At 38.8% G+C, this 26,102-nt stretch overlaps 1 protein-coding gene across 3 annotated transcripts in view; it reads left to right on the top strand.

The window, feature by feature from the left end:
* PARVB (parvin beta) overlaps nucleotides 1-24,051 on the top strand; it is a 29,455-nt gene extending 5,404 nt beyond the window's left edge. The window contains exons 1-13 of one of the 3 annotated variants that reach the window (XM_072400296.1): nucleotides 1,194-1,248; nucleotides 5,933-6,022; nucleotides 8,083-8,153; nucleotides 10,505-10,607; nucleotides 11,782-11,922; nucleotides 12,433-12,548; nucleotides 15,126-15,184; nucleotides 16,455-16,474; nucleotides 17,285-17,346; nucleotides 17,447-17,515; nucleotides 18,241-18,342; nucleotides 18,709-18,781; nucleotides 21,037-24,051. In XM_072400296.1, the coding sequence (XP_072256397.1) occupies nucleotide 1,248; nucleotides 5,933-6,022; nucleotides 8,083-8,153; nucleotides 10,505-10,607; nucleotides 11,782-11,922; nucleotides 12,433-12,548; nucleotides 15,126-15,184; nucleotides 16,455-16,474; nucleotides 17,285-17,346; nucleotides 17,447-17,515; nucleotides 18,241-18,342; nucleotides 18,709-18,781; nucleotides 21,037-21,113 (984 nt within the window). In that variant the 5' untranslated portion in view covers nucleotides 1,194-1,247 and the 3' untranslated portion in view covers nucleotides 21,114-24,051. Of the gene's footprint in view, nucleotides 1-1,193; nucleotides 1,249-4,763; nucleotides 4,979-5,932; nucleotides 6,023-8,082; nucleotides 8,154-10,504; nucleotides 10,608-11,781; nucleotides 11,923-12,432; nucleotides 12,549-15,125; nucleotides 15,185-16,454; nucleotides 16,475-17,284; nucleotides 17,347-17,446; nucleotides 17,516-18,240; nucleotides 18,343-18,708; nucleotides 18,782-21,036 lie in introns of those variants that run through there. The other 2 variants (XM_072400295.1, XM_072400294.1) reach the window with 2 other exon arrangements.
* Nucleotides 24,052-26,102: the final 2,051 nt, after the last annotated feature.

The following is a 26,102-nucleotide window of genomic DNA, read 5'->3' as shown; positions in this document are numbered from 1 at the left end:
TACTCCGTCCTGGCTGCTGCAGGCATTCCACACTTCCAGATATTAGGGGTATCAGTTCCCTATCTATACCTCCATAGGATATACAAGGGGTGATTGGCGGGGTGCTCAACTGGTATCCAACCCACCTGGCAGGGTAAATACAGCGGCCGGGAGGAAGCAGCAAATCAACAAAGAGCCCCAGGTATGGTGAGCAAAGTGACCCTTCTATTACAGGCAATCTGTATATAGAGCGTCCCTGTGCCGACTGTCCCTTTAGGGTAAATAGAAAACCAAAATTGAGTAAAGAAACCTTTTTGACTCCCTAAACAAATGTAAATGGAAAAAATTCCCACCAGCAGAATGGGTGGTATAGTCGCATCTGTAGTGTCGCACACCTCCCCTCTGTTCCAGAGCTGCCATCTGCATCATCCGCATTCTACACTGTGGTTTCATCCTCTGACCTATCTAAAGCCATGCACACACCTCAGATAATGGTCTGACGTGTTTACAGTGGTCAACCAATGTTCATCAATCTGCCATTGTGGTTTATTGAATGACTGATTGGGAATGACTGCTGTGCACCCTATGAAGCAGCGGTCACCAGCCTTTTGGACCTCACAGACCACTGAATTCATAATTTTAAATCCCACAGATCATTAATATGAAATTTTTTTTAAATGATAAATACATTTGTAAAATATTGATCTTCCTAATGGTGCCTGACAAGGACTATGGAGGCTCTGATTCATTCATTCATCAGCTCACGGATAATTGAAGTATTACTATTGTTACTATTATCATTAGTTGTGTTATCTTTGGTATTACTAAAGAAATTCAAAATATTAGTTTGCTTTTTCTCACTCATAATGGGTTTATTTCATTCAAATTATTCATACGAAAAAAAATTGTCGATCTCACGCATGGGCAGTGAGATTGGCAAATTTTTTCCCCATCTACGTCACCCGATCTTGTGCCTGGGTCGGGTGACGTAGGAAGAAGAAGCCCGAAAAAGAGGAGAAGATGCCGGCGCTGATAGAAGAGACCTCCGGATGGATCCGACTGCCCTGTGGGATTGAAGGTAAGTGTATTTTTGTTGTTATGGGGTACTTTTTTGAATTTCCCCAATGTGCTATCAGCAGGAAGCAGTGAGCTGTGTATGTGCTGTGTCACTGAGGGTCATTTGCTATAAATTCTGAGGACAGTCCTAGTTATAAATTCTCTGACTTGCCATCAGTTTGCTCTGCAGAATAAATAGACCTTTGCTGAAAAGTGAGTTTTTCTTAACATTGCCTCCTTAAAGTACATGTCATTCCAATGGATGATATGTATAGCCAAATAATTTTTAGTTCAGGATAGGGAGGGGTACATTTTATTAGCAGTCTGTATATCATCTGTCACATTGGGGGGGTCTCATGGAGACTACAAATGGCTGACACATTAGTTGGCTATGGTGTAGTCACCATAGCAGAAGGCACAGCTACATACTACTTTTAACGTTAAAAAGCCAAAGCTATAGAGATTAGCTTGTAAAAGGTTTCACTTGTGGACATTGGTTGCAATTAATTTCCTTGTGTTTTTTTTTCTTCCCCAAAGTTTGTAATTGAAATGTGATTGGCCATCATATCAATGCTTGTTGTTACGTTTTATGGCTTTTATGTTTGTGCACACAAAAGACACAAGCAGGGGAAAATGCATCACAGGGGCGTATATGTATGAGTATGTTTAACCTAGAATTTCTATTATAAAAATAATCTGGGTTATATGCAAGTCAATGCAGCTTTCCAGGGTTTTCTTTTTATACTATGAGATTTATATTTGAGTATATATGGTGTGTCTATATGTAGTTGTACATCAGTAAGTTGGCACAGTGTTTTCTTCTGTCTCTCTGGCCCCTTACACTTTGTGACCTTGTATTGACCGTTATCTCAGTCAATGTGACTGAAGCACAGAGAATGATTTAGTTGAAAAATGTTTTTGTCCAGTAACAGATTCTGGGTGGGACAAGACCAATAAGAATTGGTTAACTGCAATGGAATAAAATTAGGTAGTCTGCCCTACCGCAGATAGTGTTGTGTTGCGAACCTGTGTAAATCTCAGGACTGGAATTGGAGCTGGTTGTCACCTTTCAACAGGAAGTGCCTGAACTGGGATCTTCCTGGCAGGATTGCCAGGTATTATTTCTATAATATATTTTTTATATCTAGTGACAAATCCAGAGAACAGTACGCAGGTTCCTTGCTATAAAGTGAGCAGAGAGCAGATTCCGGTTTTCCTCATGACTTGTTATTCCTGGCAGCTGATGTGTCTGTCCTCTTCCTGGCATTGTGTTTATATGCAGAATTCTAGTTTGGATGCCCCAACCTACCGGTAGCGCTCCAAGGAATCTTCTGCTGCCTTGCTGTTCACACATGTGCCACCTGCTGGTCATGTGATACTCCTCTGCCTTGGCTGATCATATGCTGGTCACAGTTGAGTCATGTTGCGTCATGTGATGTATCTGGGTGTGGGCTCCATCTGTGGTTAATCTTTTTTTACTGAAATCCAGTGGAGGGGACATTACAAATCTTATGATCTAATTTTTATGTTCTCAACTGCACAACTTAGAATACGCCTAAAAATGTATACCAAACAAATCAGTAAAATCTCTGCTAAGCTTTAACATGTTGTTGTTGTCATTAATATACATTTAATAAAATATCCTGGTGATCCTGCCTATGGGGTCCTTGTTCAGGCACTTCCTGTTATAGACAACACCCTGACTGTATTTCACAACTGTGCTTCTGCAATGCTTCTGATGGAGGCTACAATCCAGTTCAAAACCCATTACATGGCTATCGTCCCCATAAGAAGAAATGAAGTGGCTGCAGCCGATCTTATATACTTTGGAGTTGGTAATTTTATAATTCTGTTAGGCCGGTCTGGTGATCTGACAGTTATCTACTGTAGGTAAAGGGATCTGGTATCTCTACGGATCTGAATGTCCATACTTGAATTCTTATCATGGTGCAGCCTTCTGTCCTGGAAAGGAAAGCTGATATTTTATTTACTGGTATTCTCTCCCTGCCAGCCTGGAACATTGCCCTTTATTATTATTTTCCAGTATTTATGTGCTATATCTAATGTCCCTACCATAGTCATATGTCTTTATTACAGTCTAAGGTCAATTTGGGGGGGAAGTCAATTAACCTAACTGCATGTTTTTGTAATGTGGGAGGAAACCACAGAAACACAGCGAGAAACTGCAAACTCCATGCAGATAGTGTCTTGGCCAAGATTAGAGCTTGGGACCCAGCACTGCAAAGGCCAGAGTGCCAACCTCAGAGCCACTTTATCCTGCATGTTCTGTTCTAATGATGGGCACTGCCAGCAAAAAGTGAAGTCTGCTGGATTATCATTTCCAGCAGGGAGATTCCCTTGGCTCCCCTTTATTCTGCTGACCTTGAGTTGCCATTTGCACTAAACTTCATGGATCAGCTCAGCATAAAAGTTCATTTAAATCCCAACAAAGTTGTTTTCTCTATCATACATTATTGTCCTTTCTTAAATAAATCATTGTTTAAACCTTCATCCTATGTAGTATCACAGTACTGCTGTTCTCATGTTGTTTTTAGCAGCCAGTTTACGTCTATTTATGTGATGGCTGCATGGGTTTCCTGATGGGGACAACGGAGGACTATTCTGTGTAATGTGTGTTTAAACAGCCACTGGAAGTCTTTAGCAGATGATTGTTCTGACTGGTCCATGTAACTGCTCCTCTTACTTCTTATCTCTCACCCATCTCATCACATACAATAGAAGAGCAGAGATCACTGCCAGCCCTGCATTGTGTGGGGTAATATAGGGAGAGCCAATGCTTTGGTATTGGATGGAAGAATACGAGACCAGTCACCAGACCACAAAGTTTGGGAACTGTAAATCATCTCCTCAATAAACAAGCTGTACATTCTTGTTTATTTTTCTAATTGCAGTCCCACTGGAAAAAACTATAGGTAGACCTAACCCAAAAACCTCTGATAATCATATAGGCACTGAATAAATATGGCTGCTTCCACTAAATTGTAAGTAGAACATAGCGGTCTTACCAAAAGACTACAAGTATTTTACATAGCACGTGAGATCACTTGAAATCTTCTGTATACCCAATAACGTGCAGCTTACCAGGGCACACACCTTACCGCACCCATAACATGCCCATTCTGGTGTGTTGTAAGTCAGCACTGTAGGCAGGGCTGTTCTTTAGCTCACAAAGAGAGAAGACATATGATAACACTTTGTGGCACAATCCAGGATGAATCTAAATTATATACATATTTTTTTTATTGCCAAAACTTTTTCAATTGTGCCTTTACAGAGAAAAAGGAGGCAAAAAAGAGAAGTTTTATATTGGGGGTAATATACAGCCTTACTCTGGAGTGTCTCTTAGCTCTTTTGATGTTTCTATTTCAGCAAACGTACGCAGTGCAGAATACTCGTAAAGATTAAAGGTGACATCTTCCTATATGAATAAATTATGCATGTGTATAAACACACAAATACATTGTGGCCAGTGCACCATCCCCTGCATTACACTAATGAGCCTGCTAAAGGGTTGGCACAGTTCCTGGCACTGCTGCGGGTACATTTTTAGTCTACACAGACTGGGCTGATGCTTAATACTCACTAGTGAGATGTGCTCATCTGGAGACCAGTCATTTTCATTGCCGATTGGCTCCCTTTTGTCCTAAATTCCTCTTTAGAAACGCTCATTACAGCGCTCTGAGTCGGAGCCAGCTTCTGTTTTTACTGGGCAAGATTTCCAGCTGTCCAAACCCTTTCACTGTGCTCAGCCCCTGTGTCATCCGATCGTCACCCTGTCAGAAATAACCTGGCACCTGGCAGTCTCTGTCGCCTCTGTCCTATGCTGTTTTGCTGACCCTCCTTCAGGCTGAGACCACCATGTCTGGATTTCTGTGCGGGAAACGCAAGAAAGAAGCGATCAGCGCCAGCGAGAATAAGACAGGTCTGATTGTGTGATTGGATTGGGGGAAGTTATCTTTAAGTTTGTATTTGGATGGAATTTGAGTGGATCAGAGGAAAGGTTAGAACCTGCTGGCAGCTTTATTGTCGCCTGTGTCCCTAATCATGATATTCACATTCTGTCTTGATGTCCAAGCAGTATTTTGTACATTTATCACTATAATCAGAGGGTAGGGGTAATCCTTATTGGGGGTACCAGGTATTCCTCTCCCATATACTCTTTCTCCTTTTTGCCCAATGGAACACAGAGATCAAAAAAACAATCTGAGTTGTTCTGTCAAAATACCATGTAATTGTGATGTGAATATGGTTACAGAAATGAATTTCCTAGAAGTTATTGCTCAGAAATTATAAGTGGAGGTTTGTCGGCATTGATCACAACTCTTTTGAGTTGCCTTGCAGTTGTGAGATCTGGTTTCAGATCCCAGCAGGGATTCCTTCAGCAAACTTTGCATGTTCCTAGCTTTGTTTCTTCTGGGTAGTTTAGTTTTGAGAGTCAATGGATAAAACTACTTTGGCATTTAATCGTGTGTGTGTGTGTGTGTGTGTGTGTGTGTGTGTGTGTGTGTGTGTGTGTGTGTGGTGGGGCTTTTTCAGAAGCGGTCTGCTAAAATCAGAACTTTTTAGGGAGAAATCCCTGGTGGCCACTCTGGTCTGGGATTTTATTGGTGAGATCTCAGCAGTGCAGATCTGCACAGTACTGGGCTTTATCAAAGGTGTCCCACTCCCAGATGTCATCCGGTACCAGTTCCTATATCAGTGCTGCATCGGTTATGACAAGGATGTGTTTTACCTTAAGATCACCTAAGGGGTAAATACTGTAACTACCCAGTACCAGAGATAGGTAAAAAAATTGCATGATTGAGAAAAAAAAAAAAAATTGAGACCTGACGCATCTAATATTGTGTAATCTTCAAACAATTTTCTTTTTTTGCAGTGAGTGATCTCCAGGAAGAAGGAAAAAATGCCATCAATGCGCCAATGTCTCCCACTCCTATTGACATTCATCCAGAGGACACCATGCTCGGTAAGGTATTGCACTAGTTTGTGATGGGAAATGTTTTGAGTTTTTGCCTATGAATACATTTTAAAGGTACTTATCAATCAGTTTGCTGCAAGTCAATAAAGAGTACCTAAACTCCGAAATGGCAACAAATGTTCACAGAAACAAAAACAATTAGGTGTCTTTTTCAAGTTTCCCACCATTTTTTTATTTTACCAAGGGAAGAGTAAAACTGAGGGACTATCTGTTGAGTGGAATAATGTCCATGCTGCATGCTGTATGCTGTTTCCTATCATTCAGTGCAGAGGAAGCATCTCCGTTTCTGTTGTTCCTGTGCAGAGCCGCATGGAACCCCAGTCTTCATTCCATTTCTTTTTCCCACCTGGTCATTTCTAGGGGCCAGACCCATCAACTGCTACCAGTAGTTTGGTTTACATGAGTACCAAAACATCCTTGCCCCTACCCTAAGCTCATTTACTTGTCTGGTTCTAGATACAGGTGGACGGGTAGCAACCCAGGAACGGCACTGCATATTCTGATAGTGTGCACATTGACAACTGTCTACGTTATAAGCTGTCATCCTGTCATCCACTGTTATGGCTGCTGTGCACATGGTCTGTTGCTTCTACCAGAACAGTCTTTAGTCTTGGATCTTTCCAAGCCCCTTAAGGGGACAGGGACCTTCCCATCTCACTGGCTTTAGACCTCTTTTTATACAGACACTGAAAACTACCTGACAAACTTTTCACCCCTCCCATGGGCAATAGCTATCCATGTGGAAGATACTTCTATAATCAAAGGATGTGTAGGGCAAGAGGTTACAATCACTCTGTAGATCCTTGTTTTCTCTAGACTTGCTCTTCACCGCTTTTGTGCTGTAACCTTGCATTGTCAAACCATAAAAACTTGTGCTAAAAGTAAAAAAAAAAATATCTCTTCAATGCTAGAAGTTCTGTTTTAATTGGCTTGTGGGGCTAATGGCCATAACATTAGTTTACATCAATGAGCAAGGAGCACAAGATGCTTAGTTGCAAAAGGAGCGGTAGAGTGGATCCCTTACTGGGCAGAGCTTCATGTTTCAGCCTTGTAAACCATGTACACTTTGCAAATGCAGTTAGACGGCAGACTTCCTCCCCCAATAGCACCAAGACCAAGTGGAAAAAACCACACTTCTCTAGTCGTTTCAGGAGGGTAGAGGAGACTAGATGTGGACCTTCTTGCAGGGAAGGACAAACAAAACAGCCTCGGCTCCAGGTACAGGGATCAATGAATGCTCTGATGACTTCATGGGATCAGTAATTTGGATCTACACCTTTTCGCATATGAAATTTCTTCCACATCTACTGCACAGGGTTGAGATGGTGCCCAGATTGGTTCAGGCAGATGTAGTATACTGACTTAGTAAGGCTCCTGGCAGATAATTTTTTTGGCTTTACCTAATTGTCGGGACTTTTTGCTTCCTGGGTTGCTCAGAAATGCATTTTCAATTTGCTCACACTCCTGCTTTTATTTTTTTTTTTTTTTTTTATGAGTTTTTACAAATATGTATTTTACTTGTTTATGAGCTGTAGAAAGATTAGGTTTCTGTTATCTTGGGGTTTACCCTAAATAGCCAGCTTGCTTGCTTTAAAACAAACACAAAAAAAACAATCCTCCTGTTTGCTGGGTATCTTGATTTCATCATTTGCGTATTAAATCATGCTTGATTATTGCTATTGTCACACTGCATCATTTTGGCACCAAAACAATGCTTCCTCCTTGTTCCATAAGGAAGTTGCGCACACCCGAGTGGTACTTGAGGCCCATGACCACAATTATATTCAGCAGCATTAATAAAAAATGGTTGGCAGTTTCCGCACATTGATGCCTTTCTTAGTATATACCCAGTCCAGTCATACTTCTTGTTCCACTGGAAACTCATTCTTTTGGTGAACCTAATGCCCAAATGTGTCACCTTCTGACACACAAATATCTTCCAGGGAAGTAGATCTGTTTCCCTTTGTCCTGTGTATACATTTCATGATTGTGGCTGTTCAGACCGACTGCTGTCATGTCTCTGACTACACCTATGTCTTATTTCTCAGAGGAGAATGAGGAGAGGACCATGATTGACCCCAATTCCAAAGAAGACTCCAAGTTTAAGGAGCTGGTGAAGGTAAGAATAAAACTAATTGACTTTTTGAATTTAGGGGGCTTTTGTGGCCTGGTCACATTTTTGCATGCATAAAGTTCTTAAACACAGGACAAAAATGTGATACTTTCCTCGCATTAAGGTAGCCCACTCATTTTGAATGGGCTCTCCATGTGCCTTAAGCCAGACAAATAGAACTTCTGCACCTTGTTTTGCAATCTGTTTGTTATTGTGTGTCTGTTTAGGTTTTTTACATTCAGAATAAAGGACAAACTGATAAAAACTGTTTTTTTTAGTTTTTGTTTTACGTTGGATTTTTAGATAAATGTGCCACTGCACTGCTTGAAATTCAAAATAGGCTTTATTTGTGTTCCATAAGATGTCCCAATTTGCTGTTAGAGGCTGCAGGAATCCCCTTTTAGGAGGGCTGGAATATCGGAGGATTAAATTCTGGACTGGGCTAAGATAAGGGTTAAAAAAATATTTTCTGAGGATGGTGTATACTGCCTGTTCTAGCTTGTGTTTAGCAGACACTGAAGTGGCACATTGATCTCCATCCACAGTTCCACAAGGACTTTTTATGAGGACCCTGGGGACTAAAGCGATGCCTACCACTGTGAAGCCTCTCTTTAAAAAGCACAAGACACCAAGCAGTCCAGCAATACTTGATTTCTCCCCCATATAGATTCATAATATGATTTGGATTTGTCATAGGAAATTTCTCCATCAGGGACAATAAATGAAATATTTAGTAAAACAAGATATTGACTCTTCTGGCAATAACGTTTTTTGGTACCCTTCTCTCACCAACACATTTTCCCCCTTCAATTCCTCTCCAGTACAAAAAGGACCAGGGGTGGTGAAACCATTCTTCAATGAGCAATAGATGTAATTAGCTGGAGTTAGCCAGAAAAATGTTACTCTAATTGGTAAAACATTATCTATCTTCTATTTCTAAGCCTACAATTTCATTAGGAGGAAACCCCTTTTCCTGCATGAACTAAATGTTGTTTTGATAACTATTAAGAAATCAGGTTTACAAATTCTGCTCCATGCATTAATAAAACCATCTAGTAAAAGCTTTTTCCACTGAATAGCAGCTCATTTAACATGCATGTCACCCTCTCTTGTGTGTTTTCTGACTCTGCCGGCTTCCTGGGTTGCTCCATAATGTATTTTCAATTTGCTCACTTTTCTTTTTCTCCTTGTGTGCTTTTGGTTTTGTATAATGACCAGTAGGTATTTCAGCTACTTGCAGAGGGATGAGGCTTCTGATGTCTCATGGGTTGAGCTTAATATAGGCAACTCGCACAGAAAAGCTTTGCTTCTGCCAATGAACAATCCATCCTTTTTCACCATCAGAAATAAACTTCTCTGTGCTGGTTGGCTTTACATGCATTTCATACTATAGCAACTTTCTATACAAGTATATCCCTCTTTAGTACTGTGCAATAAAGGCTTCCCAGGCATTCTTTTTATTAAAATATTGCCTGGTGATCCTACTATGAGGCATATCATAACTTGCTTTTTTAAATTCTGCAAATTTTCCTTGTCATGCAACTATCGCTGGAGTAAAAAGACTGGAAGGCTGCAGGAGATCAGTGGAACAGAGATGTATAAAAGGAGTATTACATTTAAAAGAAAACCAGAGGGTTGTGAATGTTGACCTATACATTGCTTTATAAATATACTCCTACATGTCATTCAGTTAGGGTATGTATCTGCTTCAAGAACTAGTATAGCTGATTGTGACTTATTAAGTTGTAGTATTTCAATTGACCTTGCATTGCAGTAAATCCACTGTACTGGTGTCTGTGTCTGCTGTGCTTCATGGGCAAAGGGGCACCAGATGCTCCAGTAGGTTCGCACCTGCGTATTTCTAACTATGATAGATTCAGCCCTGACCACCACTTCATCCTATTCCATCCAGAAAGGAAAAGTCAGGACAGAACTTCTAATTAGCAGTCTCTGTTCACATTTACCTTTAAAGTGATTGAAAGTGGATACTTTACTTCTTAAAGCTGTCATGAAGACAAACCTTCTTCTGAAACTGCAAATTCTGTTTCATTCTCCTGGTCCCCTTTGCACTTTGTGGTTCTTCCTGCTGGCCCCTAGGTCACTACATGCAAAGTTAATGATGTGGATGGGTTTCCTAATGGTGACCACAGTGGGCCATGCCAGGTGTGAAATGGCCAGTCATAGTGTCCATGATAGGTCCGTATGATAATGCAAAACCTGGAGTGTCTTAACAAAGGCCCTCACCAGGATCACCTAGTATTATTGGAAGGAAGCTTCAGATTTCCAAAGAGGAGATTGGAAATAATTTTAAACCTTCTGAAATGTGAATAACCCACAAGCTTTTCTTTCATTCTCAGGTTCTCCTAGATTGGATCAATGAGGTCCTAGTTGAGGAGAGGATTATAGTGAAGAATCTGGAGGAAGACTTTTATGATGGACAAGTCCTGCAGAAGCTATTAGGTGATTAAAAGTTCTGTGTAAGGACTAGAATATGAATAGCTATGGAGGTTTATTGTTATGCATGGCTGTGTAGAGTTTCACTTGTGTTTTTTTGCAGCCTTTGTCAGTGGTTGGTTTTGCTGTTATAAACATTATTGCTATTATTAATTTCTGTGGTTGATACAGTTGATCATATCTAAAACTGAAAAACATTTTGGCTGAATTCTGCAAATCTTTCTACTTTAAGTATTTAGCGTAAGCAAACTGAGGCGAGTCTTAAGCTACGTACACACATCCAATGGTTCTCGCCCGATAATCGTCTCTGGGTCAATATTGGATGGGAATCTGGCGTGTGTACAGCGCCAGTTGTCCATCGTCCGAACGACCATCCTGGCGGATCCATGGACGACAAACGATCCTAATGCAAGGGAAGGGGGAGAACGCACATCGTTCTCCCTCTCCTCTCCATAGAGCAGGACGGTGCTGTATGTACAACACTTGTTCATGCATCGTGCAGTCCTTAGTCGTTGGAAGGGATTGTGAAAGATCCTTTCCGATGACTATAATTGCACGTATGTAAGCGGCTTTAAACTTTAGAAAGGGGGGAGGAAGTTGTGCACGAGAACTCTAATGGGCCTTAGGCTATAATGAGAACAGATGGTGGCAAATAATTGCAGGCCTGGCTTGTGTGAACTAGTAACTAAAGTGTATCTAAAGCCATTGCTATATAATGCATATTACCAGTCCTTAATGTTACACGTTTACTGGATTTCCAGCAGGGTCGTTGGGTAATTTTTGGACATTTTTAGGACAAACCTATTAAAATGCTTTATACGGCTTAAGTTAGGTTTTACATACACAAAGTTCTGTAGATGGGTTAGAGGGTCCAGCTTATCATGGAAGGAACAGCAGAGATCAGAGCAGGGCAGGTTCATATTATATTGCTATAAATTACCCTGCTAACTAGTTGTATATTTCACCTTCTCCATGTCATAAATGTAACCAATATGACTCTCTCTTTGCAATCCTGTTTTGTTCTATATTGGTTAAACACAACTTTACAGAACCCAGCTCAATATTTATTTGTGGTAAATAAAAGCATGGTGCTTAAAATAACTGAAGTGTGTAAGTTTTACCTATGAAATTGTTTGCTTCTCTCTTTATGTCATCTAAGAATAAGCAATCTTTCTTGCAGAAAAACTTGCTAATTGCAAGCTGAATGTGGCAGAGGTGACACAGTCTGAGATTGCACAGAAGCAGAAGCTGCAGACCATTCTAGATGATATTCAGGAGCTTCTAAGGCCGCAGGGGTGGGCAATACGATGGAATGTGGACTGTAAGTAACAGTTTGGGTTATAATATGTTTGGGTTATGGGCTCTAGAGTACAGATTTACATTCCTAATGCAGGCAAAACTAAAAAGATTATTATTCCTAGATTGTAAGCTCTTTGGGGCAAGGTCCTTACTTCCTCCTGTGTCTCTGTCTGTATCTGTCTGTCATTTGCAACCCCTATTTAATCTACATTTGTGGGCACTATATAAATCCTGTTTAATAATAAAGCACACGTACACACAATTTCCTACCTATACACTTAAGAATATTCATGCACACTTGTCTGAAGCCTAGGTGATCGCAGTGCAAGCTTGCCCCTCACTTAGTGTCCTTGTGACAACTGTCAAGTTTTGGATTCTCTTACAACATTGGTCACCAGAGAAAACGGAGAAGCTATATTTTCCCTGTGCAGACATGGACACCTGAAACCCCTGAAAAGGCTACAAGTCTTTTTAGGTATAAGGTGATATTTTTTTTTTGTTTATTTTTTTTTTTTCTTTTGTATCTTTGAAGCTATTCATGGGAAGAATTTGGTTGCTATATTGCACCTTTTGGTGGCCCTGGCCATGCATTTTCGGGCTCCGATTCGACTTCCTGAGCATGTGTGTGTGCAAGTGGTGGTGGTCAAGGTAATGTAGCTGCATGCATGCTTAATATTAGAAATATTGTTGTGATATTTAATACAAACATATATTACCCAACATCCTCTGCAGTACAGTTAGCCTCTGCTTTTTGTTTTTTTTTTTAAATGCCCTTGCTACCCAGCTATTAGTTGCTCTTTTGCTATAACAGATAATAATTCCTAAACAAAATATTTATCCTTGACCCTTTTTGAAAACTGATTGATTAAAAACAAAGGTTTAGGGGACTGTTTTCATCCAAGTTCTATCCAGCTTGAAAAAAAAAATCATGTACTTTTCACACTGGATTCAATATAAAAATGTATGAATTATGAGTAAAACTTAGCTTAACTATTTTTGAGTTGAATCCTAAATAGAAAAAAAAAGTTAGGTGAATATTGGGTGAAAATATTAAAATAACTAAATTAATGGATCTTTTAGGCTTATTTTCTAAACTTAATTTTTGAAATGTCTTTTCATTCCAATGTGCTAGGATGCACTAAAGTATTATTGGGCTGCTGAATTACATTGGTAAATGTTTGCTGAAAATTCAATGACTATGATTTAAAGCAGGAGTGTCAACTCAAATACACAGAGGGACGAAAATAAAAACTTAAACCAAGTCAGGGGCAAAACTTGAAATTCATGAAATAAATTGAAGAAGTTCGCTACTTCATCCATAACTTCATAAACAAACCCCTCTACACACACTTTATGGTTGAAAAGACTAATTTCTATCTTTCTATGCAGGGTTTGGGTTGTTCATCCTCTCACATCACAAGTTTGTCTGACACTAAATATTACACCATGCAGTCTCTAACGGATTGAAACAAACACAAGGCCCCTGGTAGTCAGGCGCCATGTGATCATTGCCTAGGCTTTGTGTCACATGATGGGTGTAAAGGAATAATGTCTATGTATTGCATGTAATCTGCCATGTGTAAGGAAATGAATGGAGATTCTCTGCATGTTCCAGCACACTATAATAGTTCCTCAGCCTAACACTGACTGTGTGTCCTCCCAGCTATGTACTACAATCATAGAAATACAGTTGGGACGATATAACCCATTGTTTTCCTGCTGCTGGTACTGCCTGATATAGAAGATTCAAATTAACCTTCAGGTAGTATTTTGGTGAATGTCAGATAAAATATTTTACCGTTCCTAGCAGTAACCCTAAGTGTGACTCGGGGTAGAAAAAAGTTGCTGAAAGCGGTAACCCAGAGTCACACTCGGGGTATGTAAACCTATGGGAAGGTTAGTAAATACAGCGATTACCTGATCCGCCGGCGTCCTGCGCCCTCCATTGCCACGATCCCTGTCTTCTTTCTTCTTCCTCCGGTGTCTTCGGCACACAATGAGTCACCGAGGGAGTTCCCGGTGACGTGGGTGCGTGTGTACATTGCCGGCGGGGCGGGAAATTCAAAATCCATTTGTATTGCATTCAATACAAAATAACTGTATTGAATGCAATACATTGGATTTTTATGTGTAAAAGCAGTAAATTGTTTTCAAGAACCATTTATTTTACAGTATGTATAATACTATGAAAATATTTAATTTTTTTTAAATTAAAAAAAAGTTTTTTTAAAATATATATTTTTTTAAATTTTATTCAATTTATTATTTTTGATATGATTTTGTGTTTTAAACTTTATTATACTCATACTGATATATTATACTGAAAAACAATGTACCGCTTTTAGACATATAAAACCGGAAAGAAATGAACCGCTAGGGAGGTTAAAGAGGATATTTATAAAATGAATTTATTTTTTTTTTAACTATCTGGTGAAATATTTTGGCAATTATTAGTTTACTGCACTGTAAAAAAGAAATGAGATTAAAACAAAATTTGACTATGAATCTAATATGAATTTATTGTATTGTCTCTGAAAATTTGGTAGATCACCACAAGGGGGCAGCAGAGCACAAGTTTAATTTTCCCAGGCTGGTCCTGGTGCAAAATGAATGTATTGATTATTTGATCTTGTATATAAGTCTATTGACTTGTTAGATTTATTCTGAGCACAGAGTGTTAGTTGCAGTGTTCACGATTAAAAAAGGAAAAAAATAAATTTCCACTTCACACCCCTGGGGCGTCCAACACACTGCGCAGGTCTTTAAATGACTAGCTCCCCCATTAATGTATAATAATCAGTCCCTGCTGTTTTACAGCCTATGGACATTTAGGTATTTCATTTGATAAGACTTGGGGCATGTCATCTTCAAAATTCACAAACGCTGAAGTCCTTCTTCTTTTTTTCTTTTTTTTTTTTTTTTTTTTACAGATAGGGCTTTTGTCACTTGCACCTCCTGTGGCTCAGTAACTTAGCCCATTCTGCACCCCATATCCAGCCATGCCTCACCCTGCTCCTCCTAATGCAATCCCAGCAGTTACTTGGCGTCTCTGCCTGGCCTGGGTATAAGGGAGGGAAGCGAGACCTGAGCTGCTGGGAAAACCTTTAGGAACGTCACTACTCCTGCTGACTTTGACATATACAGTTGGGTTTTATAAACTTCTAAATGTACCAATGCACCAATTTTACTAAATCACACCCATTTTTTTTCTGTGTCCTATATTAGAAACGTGAAGGCATCCTGCAGACAGCCCATGTGACGGAGGAGCTAACCACCACCATGGAGTAAGTTATGAAATATTGTTGGAGACTTCAAGACTCCACCATGATCTTCAAGGCAATCTATTCTGTTTTTCTCTTACTGTCTTTAATAAAACCATTCCTGAGCAAGATATGGAGGCTGCCATTGTTCCTCGAGCGGCTGTAAAATTAGAGGAAGTCATCGATGGTTACACAAACTGTTGTAATTTAAGCAGCAGATGTCCAGCACTCCGCCATATTGTGGTGTGTGGTCTAAGCTAATCGTGATCTTTCTCTGGCTCTTCATTGTATTGTTTGTCACACAATAATGTGAGCTTTGCTGTGACTGACAGGCTGAAAATGAACGTCAGATGAGCCGGTGGAGCCATTGAGACATGACTAAAATATAATTGCTTTTTAACTAATCTCCAGCCAGCCGCAGCTCAGTAATAATGAGGGTTTGATCTTCTGGTGTGAACTAGTTATGAGATCTGCAGGCTGCCAAGTGCCGCTGGTTCCTGTTATCCGGAATGAGGGGAGGTCGCTGCTGGAACCTCTCAGAACTGTCCTGACCCATACTGCGCGACAATGTCCAGTCACTGGTCAAATCCAGTCCAACAGAAGTGTATGTAATTAACCCATAGACCCCACTTATATATTTGGTAGTTGATATGAAATGTAATAATGCTGGGATTTAGTCAGTCATCCATTTGTTTGTATGAAGGATTTATAAGTGGAAACAGCTGACAATTATTCATTATTAAATGAAATGATATGACAAAAACATACATTCTAATATGCGGAGTACAACAGGGAAATGAATAAAAAAGTGTTTGGGTGTTCTAAACTAATATAATGCAATGCCAAGCTTGCAAAGTACTTTCTTGTATTGGAAGGCATAGACTTCAGAGATTAGGGCATAATCCTGCCCCTGTACAAAGCATTGGTCAGACCAAATCTGGAATGTGCAGTCCAGTTTTGGGCACCAGTTCACATACAAGGACGTGGAATTGGAGAGAGTGCAGAGAAGGGCAACTAAACTAATAAAAGGACTGTGGAGGAGCTCAGCTATGATCACTCTATATAAATGGTCCATATAGGGAACAAACTACTACTCCAGGAGAAAGCTACTAGTCTTGTCCACAAGGATCCCTGATCCCTGGCAATTGGTTACACAATGTTATTGCAGAATATTAATTAGGTGTAAGAAAAGACCTACAATGGTGCTTTTATATTTCTGACCAATATTCAGCATTACTTAAATATTTATAGCTAAAAACTAATACTTTTTTTCTTTCTTTTTTTTTTTTTCTAGGTTAATGATGGGAAAATTTGGTAAGCACTATTTTTTTTTTCATTTTGCATTCTAAGATTAATAAGTTACTTTTGCTGTGTTTGTGCCCTTTGTTGTGACTTCCCCTTGTTCTGTAGCGCCTTCTCAAATCTTACAATGTCTCCTTAATGGTGAACTCAAGTGAGGTGAAAACAAAAGGGGTTAGAAAGAGAAATAATAAGTACTAATATTTTTCAGTGCTCTTTGTGTCCTTGTTGGATTTTTTGTTCTTGCAATGACACGGACTAAGGGGGAAATCTTCACAATTTTTATTTTTGCATTAATTGGGTTTATTTTAATGTGGGTTGATTTATTCAGATTAATATGTTTTGCTCATAGTGCAATTATCTGCTTAAATGTCCATATAGGTGCGGATATCTGACTGGTAGTCTACGGCAAAATGGTGTTCATTTGATGTTCACATTTATTTTCCAGGGATGCTCAAGCCTTCTATGGTTTTCCAGATGAACTTTACACAACCACAAACTATTTAAATAGGATATTATTTATTGTGGTGGCCCCAGTACAATGTTTAAATGCATGTCCAATAATACATGTGTGTTCTGCCATAAATTAATGCTCAGTATCCCTCAACTTGCTATCAAAGACAGCCATCGAATAAGTAATGAACCTAAATTTGAGGAATACCTAATTAACATGACCTGGATTAGGGAATAATCTGCCTGGCTCGCCTTCTTAGAATATTTTTGTAAATCATTGGTACAGTTTGGAGGTTTTATATGTGAATGATAAATTAGGCAAAGAAGTACATATAAGAAACTTACCTCCCTTTTGTTTTTTTTTCTAATTAGAACGAGATGCATTTGATACTTTGTTTGACCATGCTCCCGATAAACTAAGCGTTGTTAAAAAGGTAAAGAAGTCCTCTTCATTCTATGACCAAGGTGTGCTCATTCAAAATGAAAGCATGTTTAATTAGATGTGTGCCTAATTTTTATTTTTATTTTTTGCAGTCGCTGATCACTTTTGTAAATAAACATCTGAACAAGTTAAACCTGGAGGTGACAGAGCTGGAGTCTCAGGTAAATTGGGGCCCACACTGTACTATATAGTTGTTCTCTTTTACTGCTTTTTATCACAATACAAATACAGAAGATGGTTCACCCACTGAATGTAAAGCTGTGTACACACTTACAATTATAGACGTTAGAAAGGATCTTTCACAATCCTTTCCAACGACTATGCACTGCACAATGCATGAACGAGTGCTGTACATACAGCACTGTTCTGCTCCATGCAGAGTGGAGGGGGGAGAACGACAGAGCAGCAACCTGCTGCGTGCTCTCCCCCTTCTCTTGCATTACGATCGTTCATCGTCCGTGGATCCGCCAGGACGGACGTTCGGACGATGAACGAGGCGCGCTGTACACACTTCAGATTCTCCTCCGATATCTGCCCTGCGACGATTTTTGGGCGAGAACCATTGGGAGTGTGTACATAGTTTAACAAACTCCTGTATGGAAGATGGTTTATCCTACCGGTTAATAGAAAACTGGATTAATTGCACTGAGCCTCTTTGAGCTCCCTCTTGTGGCTAATCTACAAATCTCTTTGCATAGTAGAATAATAACCACATAAAAGAGCTGGCATTTGAAAAAAAGCCATTATAAAACCTGTAAATTACAAATATATGTTCAATAAAATAATTTTACACACCCTAAAGACAAGTGAATATTTTATACGTAGCATTACTTTTATATCCTTTTTATTATTATTATTTTTATTGGTAACCCTGTTCTGTGTTCAGTTTGCAGATGGAGTTTACCTGGTCCTTCTTATGGGACTACTGGAGAATTATTTTGTTCCTCTGCACAATTTTTATCTGACACCAGAGGAATTTGAACAAAAAGTAAGTTGGTTGTTCTAGTTAAATACCGCATTTTACATTTGAAAACATATAGCTGCACTTTATTAAAAAATACAGTGATTAACCTTCCTTTTCTGCAATTTAAACACACCACCATTGGACCTGCTGTGTCCAAAAAAATGCAACTTGTAGAAAGTCAAATGCAGCCTCCAAAGTGTCCTGTGTACTGCTCAATAAAAGTCAAAGAGATTTCACTAATTCTGAGGTTGGAGATAGATAGATATAATATATTCCAAACACATTAAATGCAGGAAAAACAATGCCCATCAACATAGTTCAAGATACACAAATTTTATAAATATGTCTATGTAACGCTATAAAGATTTGCATTTTTTTTCTCCTGTGCAGGTTCACAATATTTCCTTTTCATTTGAACTGATGCAAGATGGAGGATTGAAGAAACCTAAAGCCAGACCAGAAGGTATGAAATGTGTGTTGTGTGTGTGTGTGTCTCTCTTTTTTTTTTTTTTTGATCTACTCCCAAAATAAACTTTTGTGCATATTAAGAAGGCAGCTGGTAAGGACACAACATGACCTCATAGAATGCAATCAGAAGATAAATCAGGGGGCCTTGTTGACCTGTAAAGGGGCTGCCCATAGTAATAAAGTGGGAGAAATGATAGAAAATGCAAAATTCTACAGAACAGGAATAGAGATAAAATCTTCCAATACTGACATATATTTTAGAAATATCTGTGACTTCCCCTTGCCTATGTTTTGTGTTGCCTAAGGGAAGTGATGGCAAATCTTCCCAATGTGAAATCTGACGTTTGATTCATCTTTGTTCCATCAAAAACTAAAAGTGCTTTTGCTGGGGTTCTACTTTAAGACGTAATACAGAACTGTTCTTTCTGCACAAAGCAGCCATTTGTTCATTTGGAAATCTAGCATACAAATCACATGTGATGGGCATCAAAAAGTGCTTTTCCCTCAGAAACTTTCAGGAGTAGCTACGGCACCATTCTCCTTTTCTGGCATGTGTCAGTATTTGGTCCCTGAGGTTCCTGTATAAATTACACCTTAAATTGGGGTTATTATCCTGGTTTTGCACATTGCCTTGAGGTGAGAAGAATTCTAAATCATCGTGATAATGAACTCTGCCTCCCAACAAAGCTTGACAAGTCAATTTCCAGCCCTCTGAGAGTCCAACATTACATTTAACACCGCGGACTGCTCGGATTTGCCCTGGCCTGTTACCATGGTGACACCACTTTAAGTATTCCTCTCCTGTCAATACAAACTTTTAAATCTTGCTCAGAATGCGCAGGTCACTATTGTAAAAATGCAGAATTATTGATTCATTTGGTACTTAATTATAGGATTTCTATGAATAAAATCCTGTATTATCATTCCTCAAGGATCAATAACTACTTCCGAGGTTTTGGGTACTGCGTGGGCCGAAATCCCCGGTGCCTTCGAGCAAATATATATTCTGGGCTTGCAATTACAGTTGGCTCAGGCATATTATAAATTCTAATTATAGGGCAAGGCGGACAGGAATATTGATATTTTCTTTAGTATGAATATATTGCTGCTGAAAGGTCTATATTGTGAAAAAAAAGGATCAGAATGGCACTTGGTGGGGAGATATAGATTAATCTCTTCTATGCATTTCAGCAAATCAATTAGAATCACAACCTCCGCTTTAAAAGGACTTTAATAAAAAATAGGTATTGCTATTTAATAAGGAGTTAGTAGAAACCACTAAATACAATCCATATTTTTAAAGGCTTTCTCTTGTCATCAGAGATTAGTTTACAGTGCAGAAAAAATATTTAGCTCCCACCTTCGGTCCATTGTGCTGATTGACAGCATGGATTATTTGGATCTAGCAATGGATGCTTCAGGTTTATTTTCCTGGCTTGGGGCCAATTCAGACCTAGGCTTGGTGTGCTAATACGTGTTAACACTGCATGCGTATCATGGTGACATTTATTCTGAATGGCACCACAACCATCTAAACCAGGAATTTTGAACATGGGTTCCTCCAGTAGTTGCTAGCGGTTTCCTGGAGCAATGAGCAATTAGGACCTCTCAGATCATCAATTATCATTGACGCCAATTATCTGTAAGGGTGACCTTCTTCTCGCTGATCACCATACTAATCAGTATTGGTGTTAATTTAGTAATTTAAGAGGGGGTTCCCTGAGATCTGAAAGTTATTTCAAGTGTTCCTCCATGTTAAAAAATGTTGAGACAGGCTGCATTAAATCAAAGCAGCTGCATTACAACAAACTACATACAACAAACTACAGCAAACCATAACACTCTATGAAGTGCTGTTTTTAGAAACAATAGTGCACATCTGATTTTGGGTTACATGAATGGACCACTTTAACGCAGCACATAGTAATAAGTAACAAAAGGTGTGTATATTGGCACATTATAGACCTGTATAGGTCTGGAATGACCATTTTCCTTCACTTGCTCTTTTGCAATTCTTCTACCAAAAGCTTACAGAGCGAGGGTTTAGCATTGGAACTGAGGGGGTGATGAGAGATGCAGGCTATCCAGATGGGTGTATATATTTTCTTCTATTGCAGGGTGCAGGCAGTTTTATGTCTTGATCTGACAAGCTACCTATAAAACCTTTTGTGTTTTGTTTTTTCCCCTTATTACTATATACATATCAGACATCAGAGATGACAAAAAAGTGTTTTTTTCCTCTTCTTACAGATATTGCTAACCTGGACCTGAAGTCGACGCTTAGGGTGTTATATAACCTGTTTACAAAGTACAAGAATGTGGAATGATCCACCGGTCAGAAAAGGCCAGCCTGCAACTCTTCTCTGTGCCTTACTTCTGTCTTCCTAAAGACCAGTTACACATGATGGACATCAACCTGAAGACTTCCACAGATCAGAACCACGTCTTTGTAATCTTATCTAAAGAAAAAGTTTTGGAACAAAATATGTGGAGCCACAATCATCTATGTGTTAGGGTATGTTTGCAAAACTAAGCTTCAGCCTGTCCCTGGGTGATATCTGCTTCCTTGTAAAACACTGAGGTTGTCCTTTTAGCAGCTCCCTGTATTGTGGGTTTACTTTAGTTTTTGTGGGGCTTAATATTGTAGATTTGGACAAGTGGTGCAGATGACCAACCAGTTATGGCCACATTTAACAAACAATTATTTTTCCTAAAGTGCACCTGTCATGGCAGAAATACGGAGTGTGTTCCATTGTTGTTCCTTGTCCGCTATCTAAAAATGCTTTTTTTATTTTTTTTTTTTACTCTTGTCAGTATTTCTGAGCCACAGACCAAGAACAAGTATGCATTAAATCTACATTTCTGTGCTCTTGTTATGGAGTGTTTTTTTCCTCTCTTCCTACCCTGGTGTCACTGGGTTAAGAAGTTATAAAAAAAAAAAACATCCTTAAAACTGGTGTTTTATTGGTATTCAGATTTGCTCTAATTTCCTGTCCAGATGGAGGATTACCAGTGGCACACGGCAATAAACACCTACATTTCATTAATTTGCTTAAGTGGGAAAACTCCTGTGGCCTTTGTGGAATATGTGTGCCAGTATATAGTTACATAGAATATGTAATTCATACATCAGTATGGTAAAATGTTCTATATTAAATGTTCTGGGAAAAAAATGTTTAACTTTAAATGCCTATGACTTGATTGCCCATGTGGCTGTGTAGCTCAGTCCAGTATCAAGGAACTAAAACCATTTATAAAATTGAAATAACAATATTTTTAAATTACAAATCAGATCAAATCTCCAGAACTGGATTCTGCCATCGGCTAACACAGAAATTTCTTATTCCACTGAACGATTATCGGATTGCAGCTATTTATTGAGATTTAATGAAATGGTAATATAAAGCTCCAGTCTAGAGATTTGAAACTTTACAGCCGTTTATATAAGTCGTTTGCAAGGCAGATTTTAAAGCTGAACTCAGGCAAGTAAAAGATGCAAATAAATTCAGCTCTGTATTTATTATGATATTATTAAATCTATTTTTTTGTAAATGCAAGCAATGTAAGTACTTGTATTTTACTTGATATCAGCCTTTTGCATCCCTGTACAGCAGAGGACTGGAAAAGGGAGGGTCAGCAGCAGAAGCTAATCCGGTATTCTGCATTCCCGTACAACAAGGAATAGGCAAATGGATGGGTGCATCAGCCTGCTGCTACTCTAACTATCCAGTAAGAAGGCTGGAGGAAGGGAGGGGACAACCCTGTGGCTGAGCTCTCAATTCTTAGGACTAAATGGACAGAAGCGGCAAGTAAAACCCTCTTCCTTATAAATATTTCTCTGTGCCGTTTGCCTACAGTTCAGCTTTAAACTTGCAAGAAGCCTCGTCTTAGGACAATAAAAAGGCTGTCCTGAGATTCTGTGCCATCATAGGTTTTTGACTTGCAAATTTGTCCCAGTTCAGATGCCCACGATATTGAGTCATACCTAGCATTTTCAGAAGGCAGTTTTGCATTATTAGTCAACAGTGGCCATACTCGACCCGGTCCATGCATCACTTGTGCTAATTGGACCTAATGGCTTTCCCTATAATAATAAGATGGTATATCTTTGGTATCTTGAACAGAGATTTTCTAGCTTGCAATGTGTATGCTTTTTTAGTATATTATGGGTATGGTTTTCTGGATTTTATCGCACTATGGCATGTTGTTTTTTTCATAACTAGGCAGCCTATTCAAATTTACAAGATTATCCCATTAAAACTTTAAAGATTGAATGATTTTTGTTGCAATCAATGGTTTTTTAACCTTTACTGGAAATTGAACATTGAAGAAGGTAGGATTGCAACTTTTGGGCCAATACAGACCATTATTTCTTAGAGACTCTGGCATATTCCTGTAGTGATAATCTATACTCTAAAATCCTCCCTACTGGCCAAGATGGGTGGACTGTATTGTCAAACTCTTCATGTGAATAATTTAAAAATTCTTGTGATTGGAATTTGTAGCCTTAACATAGAGTGGAAACCACTGAAATACGATAGGTACACTTAGTAGGAGACATAAATGTGTACAATCCCTATAACTACACTTTTAACATTTCACCACTGCCTATTCTTCCTTATTTCCAGACCTTATGTTGGATTTCCAGTAACTTGTAGAGCTAATATTATGAGACACAATCAAGCTTATACTGACTTTCTGGAAAAAAACTGCTCTGCCCATGTTCCCTTACATTTTTCTTTATTTTTGTTTTCTAGCACATGCTTATTAAATTAGCCTCCATTAGTATTAAAAATAGACCTGAGCTCTGTTCAGTTTCAGTTTTCAGTTCTTCCCACCAGGGTTTTCCAGTTTGCTACATGAAATTCCGTTTTCTTGGAGATCGACAATCCCTTTAAGTAACGTCAGTATTTATTTACCCTTATTTTGAAGACTTGAATTTGTTCTGCTGTTTTTGCAATTTGTATTTCAAACTTGAAAGAACATTAAATTGCATGTTGTATTCTGAGTCATTTTATATAAATTATACCAAAGAAATGGACATAACTTTAAGTAAAAGCCTGTCTCATTACTGTCACGTGTGCCTGAAGATATTTGTTAGCCCTCCTGTGTTTTGAGTGTTGGAATAACCTGTATTTGACTTGCTATTTATACCACTTGTCCTTGAATTTTTGTATTACATTTATGTATTTATTTCTCATAACCTTTTTTGACTTCTTGTTGATTAAATATCAATTTATTAAAATAGACATTCACCATTAAAAATAGTTTTGTGTTTTTACTTTGTTTTTGCTTTTTGGTCCCTAATTTACTAAATATGGTATATCCAATTGCTGAATTTGCTCAATATTACACAAAGGTGGAGTCTGTCACTAGCTTTTTTTTCTGAGTTCCTTGTAACCTGGTTTCCCTTTATTTCTGGATGACTAAAGGAAGTCTTTACCGTTCAGATTATACCCCTGTCTACAGGAGGATTGCACACTGGTAAACAAAAGAAAAAAAATAAGGCCAGCATTTATTAATTAAAATTTTCGTTTTTTTTTCTTCTTCAAAACAAATTTTTTATACTTTTGTAAGACCTGCCTCATTTTAAATCCTTGGATGCACCTTGATTTCATCCATGCTGATGATGTAGCCAAAAGGGATAATAACACAGTTATTTGCTGGAATCCCTGCTTCTTTTGGCACTCTTGCCAGCATAGTAGAAGTATCACACTATTATTTTCAAAACCACTTGAAACTCTTCCTTTGGTCTATTCCTGCTTCTTACCTACGGTGACTTGTTCACCTGTCCTACATTTATCTTCTATCAGCTGTTTGGGTTTCCAAACACCTTGCCTTGTACCATAAGCTAAAGGTGCCTATCTGCCAGGTGGTCACTCAAGTCTGGTTCTCTCTGAGCTTCGCACACTGCCGATTGTAGAGATTATTCTCTCCTACAAGGTGGCATTTTTTGTTGCAATCACTTCTTGAGGAGACTGGTTCCACTCCAGTTTAATATAAGATGATCTTTTATTGTCTGGATATGGTTTGGACTGAAAATGGGACTCCCTTTTGTAATCCAGGGTGGACCTCTTGGGGGTGATCTGTCCTCTTGATTCACTATTTTTGTCAAGTATATTTTACCAAAGCTGTTGGTGCTTCTTGGGCTTTCTGTCATCAAGCTAGATCAGCAAGGCTGTCATTTGGTCTTCTATATACTAATTCAGCAAATTCCTGCCTCTGCTGATGCCAGCTTTGATCTTAAGGGACTTTTACGTGTGTTCTTTTTGACATGCAGGTAGTGGAAGGCTGGGCTGCATACATTTATTTTTTTGTTCTGCTACTATCCTGTCCTGTATAACCCAAAAGTAAAAGACTTATTACCCCTAAAATGACTAAATGAAAAGGTTTTACCAAGTACTACTATTACAATAAACCTGCCAAATACAATACAGTTGCATCAAATTTAAAAGGTGTTCAGCGTTCTACAGCTTGTTGGTAAAAGTTTACTCGTTTTAGGAGACTTCAGGTTCCTCTGTAGAAACCATAGTCTTACAAAGGCCTTATATGTCTACGGAGAGTCAAAGTTACAGCGCTCTAATCGGCAGCATCCATGAGCTTTGCTACTTTCAAGCTTCAACATCACCCCCATTTATCATGATGTGATTGCCATCAGTTTCAGAAGTTGAGATCAAGAAGGGAAACGCCACATTTTCAAAGCAGACCAAAATGACTGGTTAACAGGAAAACTGGAAATGTTGGTCTACAGACCTATTCTTTCTGTGTTCCCCCTGGCAACCTACTTTCCCTTGCACTAGTAATTTAATGAAAGAGTCTGGTTATCATTGCCAACAGAGTTTTCCCTTCAGGCACATATATGAATACATCATGTGCCATCTCTGTTTCTATTATATATTATGATTAGCTAAAATGCTCTCTGTAATTTTCTTCTAGAGCCAAAAGAAAAAAAAGTTCACGTTATATATTTTTGAACTCTTTTGAAGTAAATGCCATTAGACGTAATTACAGATAATGTTGGCATCAGTCACAGCCCAAAATACCGAAAAAGCAATCTATTTCCAGACGGCACAGTCAGCATTTATACAACTGACTTACGATCTTGCCTCTGCTATTACAGGGACTCTGTATGTAAAACGCCATCTTTCAGGCACAGGTCTGAGAGTTACAAGCAATACACACCTTTAGTTACTTTTCAATTTAAAAGGTGTTGCTGCCTTGAGAATCAAGGCACCATTAGTTCTTTTTAAAAGGCTTTGAGTTGTAACATCTGTAAACACCATATTTCAGCAGAATTGCCAGTGACCCTGTCTGGT

Source organism: Pyxicephalus adspersus, chromosome 2, assembly GCF_032062135.1.
Source record: "Pyxicephalus adspersus chromosome 2, UCB_Pads_2.0, whole genome shotgun sequence".
Classification (NCBI taxonomy): Eukaryota; Metazoa; Chordata; class Amphibia; order Anura; family Pyxicephalidae; genus Pyxicephalus; species Pyxicephalus adspersus.
This window is presented reverse-complemented; position numbering and strand designations above follow the sequence as displayed.